This window comes from Aulostomus chinensis, chromosome 9 (assembly GCF_037954235.1).
Source record: "Aulostomus chinensis isolate RoL2024-O1b breed Wild chromosome 9, RoL_Achi_v1.0, whole genome shotgun sequence".
Taxonomy (NCBI): domain Eukaryota; kingdom Metazoa; phylum Chordata; class Actinopteri; order Syngnathiformes; family Aulostomidae; genus Aulostomus; species Aulostomus chinensis.
The window spans coordinates 5539524-5547447 of NC_141328.1; the positions used below are offsets into that span (position 1 = coordinate 5539524).

Here is a 7924-nt window from a genome sequence, read left to right on the forward strand (position 1 = left end):
AAGCTTTCTGGAGAGCATCATGGAACCTCATGCTGTAAACTGATCTTATTAAAAAAGAAAAAAAAAAGAAGAAAAAAAAGCTGAGGTTGTTATTCCTGTAAAGCAGACCTTTCCTGCACTTATTTAAATAATATTGTTGTTCCTCTATATCATTAATGCATTTCATTTTTTTAATGTAATCTGGATAATCAAATTAAATACATGGTTTTTGTTTTTTTGTAAAACATTAATTTGTTCAGGGCCCATGCACCAGGTAAATAGAAACGTAATGCATGACATTATAGTCGTTACGGTAACTGCGAGAGCCAATGGTCACACAATGGTCTTGGTTTCAAAGTAAAATACTTTGAATTTGTTACGACGTGTTAAAGACATTGCTTTGTCCTCAGAGTTTAACTTGTCTTTCCTTTAGACTTTCACTCCAGACTATCTCAGAGTTGAATCAGTCGAGGCTAATTACAAACTGAAATGTGGCAATAATTGGGCCTTGGCTGGTCACGTGTGTCATGACAGTACAACGCGGAAGTTGCTCGTGTAAAAAATGGCGCTGTCCTGTTCGAGGCTGTGTAGCCATTTGTCTTTGATGCGACTGGGTGGCATCAGGACAAACCCATTCTATAATGTCCTGTATCATCCCGTTGTGTCCCCTCAGTCCAGGTTTGTTTAAAGTCTTTAAGCTTTGGCTGTCCGCGACTTGTAACATCCCACTTGCTAAGCTAGCCGCAGGTAGCTAGGATGCTATAAACCAATTTGTTAGATTTTTATGTTGTACTTGTAAGTTGTACTTTTGGAATTGTCTAGTTCATATGAACTATAATTAATATAAACTGCAACAAGGTTGTATTAGTTATCGCATTTTGCAGAGACGATTTGTAACACTATTAAAAAAACGCCTTGTGTTTTTAATAGATATGCAGACAGGGAATGGACGGTAGAGATGTTACCATGCGATGGACCTCATTCGTGAAGTTTTCACGGGCGCAAATTTGTTTTTATTCATTATATTACTTTAGTACACATTATTACTACTTCCCTTAAGGAAGCAGAACCTGGTGGTTATTTGTTACTCTGACATCAACTGTTTAACTCTTGCAACATGAACTGTTACCAATCCTGGGTGATGGCCACCTCAAATTTAAAAGTGTCAGTTGTAAAGAGTTTCAAGCTTTGCTCTCTGTTTTAAACATTAAATTAAGGACTAAAACAAGTCTATAGTTCATTTATGTGTCCACCTCTGCTGGGTTTTTTCAGGGTGTCTCTGTGTAGACTGTATTCTTCATCCAATGTCAGACAAGGTATTGGGCGACACATCTCCACCAGGCTCCAGTGGGCAAACGCCAAATATAATGGTTTCCTCCAAAAGCGATTTCCCCGCTTTTATCAGCTGTACCGAACTTTTTTGGAAGGTACGTCCCTGGATAGCTGCTAAGTTATGAATGAGCTGTAAAGCATTGATACTGAATTAGAATGGAACTCTGAACAGGGCTCAAATTCATGAAAGTAAAGAAAATGCTTAATTGCAAAACTCTTGTATTATTTGAAATAACATAATTAGTCGTCATATGTTTGTCTCCTTGCATACAAGTCAGCATCGCTTATTAATGATCACAATATACAGATAAAGCTAATATCAAGAGTTGAAAAAATGTATATGTTGATCACTGCAAACCAGGGTCCGACCAATATGGAATTTTTGAGCAAGATCCTGATTTTAAAGTTGAAAGAAATTAAGGTTTCTATGTTGATTGTGCACTAAATTTGGTCCAATATGAGTAAGTGAAGGTACTCAGACGGCTTATTAATTCATATTTAACACTGTTATACATGGACTTTAAATAAGATTAACATAAAATATTAAAACAAACAAGGCGGAGGTACAAGAACGCTCTCTGCTTTCTTCTTGTTTTCTGGTTTCTATGTGCCATTTAAAAAGCACTTTGACAAATTGTACCATCTGTTAGAAGCCCAATGTAAATCATTCACTCACACGCATCTCTAGAGGTTTGTTTTTTTAAAGAGTTAGATAGATGTTTTTGGTGAGAAAATAATAAATGACAATAATCATGAGAGAACCGTGATCTCTGTTTTTGGGGAGGAAAGTCGTGACACTTTAGCAATGTCATACAGCCGGACCTCATAGCTGAAATTTAAAATAACAATGGAATGTTTGGAGGGGTGTTGGTGGCTCAGTCCAAGGTCTTTGACGTGTTGAAGTGTCCTTGAGCAAGGATCCAGTTACTCTTGATTGCATGCCACCTCCACCACCACTGAGTGTGTGTGGGTGAACGCGCATTTTCAAGTGATTTGTCCTCTTGGAATTTCACGCAGTATTGCACATGTGTTCACCTCCATGAATCCTTTTACTGCCATTAACAATATCTTTTCTGTTGTGTTTTAGGATTCAAACTTCTCTTTCGAGATGTCAGTTACGCGTGCACACTAAAATCAAAGATGAAACGTGATGGACTGAAATTCGAGGATTTGCCCTACAGACAGATGGAGAAACTCAGACAGGTGCCACAACGCTTCACTCCTTTGTTTCTTTACTTTAATCTTTGGCTGATAACAACTGAACTGCTGCTGCTATGCTCGAGAAATTTCCACGTACGTTGTAAAATTCAACTCATTCTTAAGCAATCAGAGTTTGCTGACTTTCAGAGACGTCCCCAGGAGCTGCATCTGATGGCTGCTACTCCAATTTACTGTTTGCTTTTAATCTCAATAAATAGATGAAAATAAAGCCGGAAAAAAACATCATCATATCACTGATTACCTTTTATATCTGTACACAAGACGACAAGGTTGTTTTCTGACTAGGATATCCTCCAGTCTCTGTCCCAGCGCTCCCCTCTCATTTCCTTGTTCCTCTTCTGGCTCTTTTTGGTATCCTCAAGATTCTTTCGTCTGTTCCTGTTCCTGTGGTTGTAAGAAAAAGCTAAAACCCAGGTTTAGAGCAGGGCAGAACACTCTCTGCTAGCTTGTTTAGCTAGCATCCCTCTTAGTTTTTAATTTCAGCTGATCATACGCTGTTAAAAACATACTTGTGAATATAATAATAATAATAATATTATATGAATATAATTTTCAGTATCTATCTAAATCCTACACACTACTCCCCTCAGAAAGATGGAATCTGAAAATCTAAATCCTTTAACTGATAAGGCAGGCAAAGACTTAGGTTGAAGTTCTTGACCTTTATTTCATTACTGCTTTACAATGTTTATTTTCTCATAATAGCTTAACTTGCGTTTGTGTTTGTTCCGCAGTTACGTAGAGACCTGATCAAGGCGGTTCCACTGGTGATGATATCCATCCCTCCTTTTGCCAACTACCTAGTTTTCGTCTTGATGTGAGTTACTTTGAATAACAGCCTCTGTTTTTTTCTTGGCACGCCCTCATTGAGACACTGCAAAGGGCTCTGAAAAGTGAAATGTCAGTTAGGTATGCATGAAGATATCAGCACATCATTGACAGGTTTGTGTCGTTTGTTCGTGTATCCGTATCTGCTCTGATAAACCAAACTGAGCCAATACACTCAAGCTTCGTGGAAACTGTGGTAAATATTACAAAATATGTACAAAATGTGAATATCATTAGCCTGCTTTTATACTGATAGCTTTCTGCATTCCTGTCACAGATCGTGTTCACAGTGTCCCCAAAAATAACACTTTGTGTGCACCCATGGCTCCTCCTCCCTGCCCCTTCCATTCCTCCATGTATCCCTGCCCCCTCTCCTACCATCCCTTCCTGTTCACTGGCAGGTACTTTTTCCCCCGTCAGTTTCTGATCCCTCATTTCTGGACTCCCAAGCAACAAGTAGAGTTTCGGGGATTTTATCACTCACTCAGAGCTCAACACCTCCGGCCGGTGCTGACAGGGCTCCAGGATACCAGTGGCAAGGTCAGAGATGGCAAACTAAAGTGTTGCCTTAAGGACCTTTGTACGAAGGTAAGTGACTAAATCAAAATTTTTAGTCATAGGAAAACTGCATTATGAGGACAAAGCTGTTAAAGTCAGACTTGACCCAATAAAAGGGAATTTCGCCTTTCAAGTAGTCACAAAAAAGTGCTAAAACAAACTTAACTACATCCCCCACCCCAGTTTGGCGCTTGTTCGCAGTAGCGCCACTGAAATCAAAGTGTTGATGTATCACTGAGCATACAGCTGGATAAAGAAGATGTGGATTAAAGCAAACATTTTTAAACAGTTTGAGCGCCATTAGCTTCAAGCTAAAAAATACGTGTATCCTGTAATGCACGTGTATCACCTTGAAGAGTGTTTTTTGAAAACTGTCTTTAGCCATCTCCTCGTCCTCCCGACTATATGTGATGACGAACAGGTGTTCTGTGCATTTTTAGGTGCAAAGTGGAGCAAACCCCAAAGTGTCTGAAATCCTTGCAGTTCGAGGCCTGTTTTCTGTTCCTCCTCTGGGTATGAAAAGCTTGAAAGTTGATCAGATGGTTAGTAAAACTCCTTATCTGTGGTAACAGTTCATTTGATAACAAACACAAATGGCTCCAGCGGAACGTCTGTGTGTTCTTCTGTCCGTCTTTGCTGCCAATCAGAGACACATCAGCCAACTGCTCTTCTTGACACCTCGACTTCCCGGTTTCCTGATTAAACGACGGCTGAACAGCCACGCCCTGGAGCTGCTCCAAATGGATCGAGCCCTCGCCAGGCTGGGTCTCCACCAGCTGAGTGACTCTGAACTCAGACAGGTCCGTCCGTCTACACAGCTGCAGATTCCATATTTAGCTGTGTGATATCGTAAATATGAAACTGAACCAAAACTATAATTGAAAGACTTAAAGTTTATAAATGATTCAAGTTTTACCAAACAACGCACTTACTTCAAATCAACATGGTACAAAATGGAGACACTTTCAGCGACTAGAATAACAGCAGCAGTCAATCAGAGACAGAGGAGGTCAGTGTTCAAAGTTTCCCTTTCAGTCGTGTTTGTTCCACTGCATAACAAAATGCAAATGAAGGTAACTTCTTTGCATACAGTGAATGAGATTATTGATCGAGGCTCGTTGAATGCCGTCCCATTCCACCACAAGACCAGGAATAAGAACATGATGGTTCAGAACGTTCTGCAGATGCTCAATCGAGGGACATGTCTGGTGATTCGGGAGCCACTGGAGGACAGGGTTGTTTCAGCTTCAGAAACTGTGTTCAAATCCAGCAACATGAAGACGGGCATTGTGTTGGGTTGAAAAAAACAACTTGTTCACAGGTCACAATAAGCTAACTATGAAAATGAAAAGGTTTTGCTAGAACTTCTACACATGTATGAACAACTAAGATGTCCTGAACGGATTTTTCCTTTTCCGTCCTTCTCAGGGATGCTTCAGGACACATTAGCGTTTAAATTACAAAAGATAAGTGCTGACAAATGTCCAGGACCACCACAGGAAGTGCTTGAAGGACTGGAACACATTGCTAACATGCGCTATAGCTGACTTAAATCTGTTTCTAATAGATGCCATGCAGACACCAGGTCCAGGCATGTCTCAGGAGGTCATGGACAGAACCCAGTGTCCCTTAGGTGGTTAAGTTGAAGGACCCACATTAGCTGCGGGATTAGCTGGTTTTAGGCACTCATGCACTCGCAGCAGTCGAAGATTCAGCCTGTAACAAAGTGATTGGCTGCATTTACGGCTGCATATTTGCCGGTGGATTTGTGATGGCCTTTTTGTTGACCCTGATCATCTTGTCAAAGAAAAAAAATGCTGGCTTTTTTTTTTTTGTTGGCATAACCTGAGACAAAAAAGGACAAGTCATCACAATATCAGCTAATTAAAAAATGGTTGAAAAAAAATTACCGGTAGTTCATACATTTTTTTTCATGAGTAATTTTCTTTTGCAGGCTTGCTATGTGAGGGGGCTCAATTCTGACAGTCTTGGCATCGACCAGTGCCGTGAGTGGTTGTATCTGTGGCTTCAGGTGTCCTCCTCATTAAAAGGTGATCAAGATGTTTTAAGCTTATAACCTTATCACATATATCTTGTCTAATATATAAGGGAATAATTTTAGGATATATTATTCCCTTTCTTTAACTTGGATGAGAAGATAGCCACCACCTACATGTCACTTCACTAAATTTGAATCCGCAGCCAGCAACTAGTTAGCTTAGCAAGAATAGCTAGCCTTGCTTTCCCAAATAAATAACAGAGTGAACCAGCAACTCTCAAGTTCACTTATTAAAGAAATTCTTTTATCATTTATCAACCTGAGCCCTTTCAAACGCTTGTCTTTATTTTTACTGAAAGAAATGTAACAATAGACAATTTAAAGAGTTTACTGTTTTCCATATTAATGCTAAGCTAATGATGCTTAAAGATGAAGCAACCTTCATATTTAGTCATGGAGTATCAGTTTTCATAACTCCTGTCAACTAAACTAACTATTGCACATTGGTATGCATTTTTTTTCTTATTCTCTCTTGCAGAGTCAGAGTTGTCTCTACTTTTGCACAGCATTGTATTTCTCTCCGCCAACTACCCCAAAGGCCAACGCCACCACTGACAGAAGCCCAAAGCGATCCTGTTGTCTTTCATGCACTGAGCAGCACAACTTGAAAGAGTTGTCAGCATCTTGCTTTAGCGGAATAAAAAAAGCAACAACATTTTTTTTTGAACTGTTCTCATTTCAGGTTTTGGGGGAAACAAATGAACTCTAAACCAAAAGCATGGCTGTAGTAAAGACAAAAACCCTATCTATTAAGAGTTGTAGTGTCAGTTTGAATGAAGTGAGATATACAATTGGGACTCAAACATGCCCAGTTAAGAGTGAAATTTGTGTGTGTGTGAATATATATGTACATCAGAAAAATCTATTGGTGCGTTTACTGGGGTGAAAGGCTTTGTACATAAGGTTGATAAGACTGTTTAAAGCAGTTTCAATGTGTCAAAAGATTCAACTCTGTTTGTGATTCACTGGACTACATTTATGGACAATGGTGCGGTGATGTCACTACCTGTATCTCAAGCTTTTTAAGAGGCACAGATTGTCTTCTGTTAACATCAATGCGTAACTGCAGTACCAAAAGCGAGCAGGGAGGAGTGATTCAAATTTGGGTAGCACTGAGTAGTCTGTGCATAGTTTTGGCTTTCAGTGGAATGGTGAATTTGTTCGCACACATTCCATGCATAAAAATACAGATGGCTTTTATCCAAGCATGTTAAATGTCATCAAAAATGCACTGTTTTTTTAATAAATATATATATATATATATATATATATATATATATATATATATATATATATATATATATATATATATATATATATATATATATATATATATATATATATATATATATATATATATATATATATATACACACACACACACATACACACGTACCCCCACTTTGACCACTCCTCCTTTTTCTTTTCCCAATGCTGAATTGTGACAACGTTGTACATAATATGGAAGTAAAATTTTTGTGGCAAGTATTGAGGGAAGGAAATGATTTTGTAAAAAAAACAAAACAAAACCAAAAAAAAAAACAGCCATCTAAATTACAAAAACAATTCTAGTCAAAAGCTTTTGAAGATCACTATCGTCCAGAAGAACCTGTTTGGTCTGTGCACAGCAAGTACAAGGTGACTCAGATGACTGCAGTGGCACTTGATGTTTACTTTTGTTTTCTTGCTTTGGGGATGGAACTTTAATAATGTAAGACTTCAAACACCTTAAAAGTTTTTTCCTGCATCCTGGAGATGAAATAAAGAACAACACTGCATCCCCTGTGCTGATGCTTCGCATTGTGCAGTCAGAAATATTATTTTCCAGTGCCTTTTGGATTGACTGGCATTACATTTAATGAATGAGTTGCATAAGTTGTATTGAATATGATACCATTTGCTCATGTTTGAATGTTGTGTTGATGTGCCATTGTATACACTGTAATG

At 38.7% G+C, this 7924-nt stretch overlaps 1 protein-coding gene across 1 annotated transcript; it reads left to right on the forward strand.

Annotated features, from left to right (window-relative positions):
* Positions 1-513: 513 nt before the first annotated feature.
* Positions 514-7236, forward strand: letmd1 (LETM1 domain containing 1). Its single transcript, XM_086213309.1, has 9 exons — positions 514-657; positions 1252-1406; positions 2399-2514; positions 3267-3349; positions 3762-3948; positions 4359-4460; positions 4566-4718; positions 5873-5969; positions 6456-7236. The coding sequence occupies exons 1-9, from the start codon at positions 542-544 to the stop codon at positions 6530-6532; spliced, it is 1086 nt and encodes a 361-aa protein (XP_086069435.1). The 5' UTR covers positions 514-541; the 3' UTR covers positions 6533-7236.
* Positions 7237-7924: the final 688 nt, after the last annotated feature.

Coding starts and splice junctions, on each gene's coding strand:
- letmd1 (XM_086213309.1), top strand. CDS start 542: ATGGCGCTGTCCTGTTCGAGGCTGTGTAGCCATTTGTCTTTGATGCGA. Junction 3,949..4,358: donor TTAAGGACCTTTGTACGAAG/GTAAGTGACTAA, acceptor GTGCATTTTTAG/GTGCAAAGTGGAGCAAACCC. Junction 5,970..6,455: donor GGTGTCCTCCTCATTAAAAG/GTGATCAAGATG, acceptor TCTCTCTTGCAG/AGTCAGAGTTGTCTCTACTT.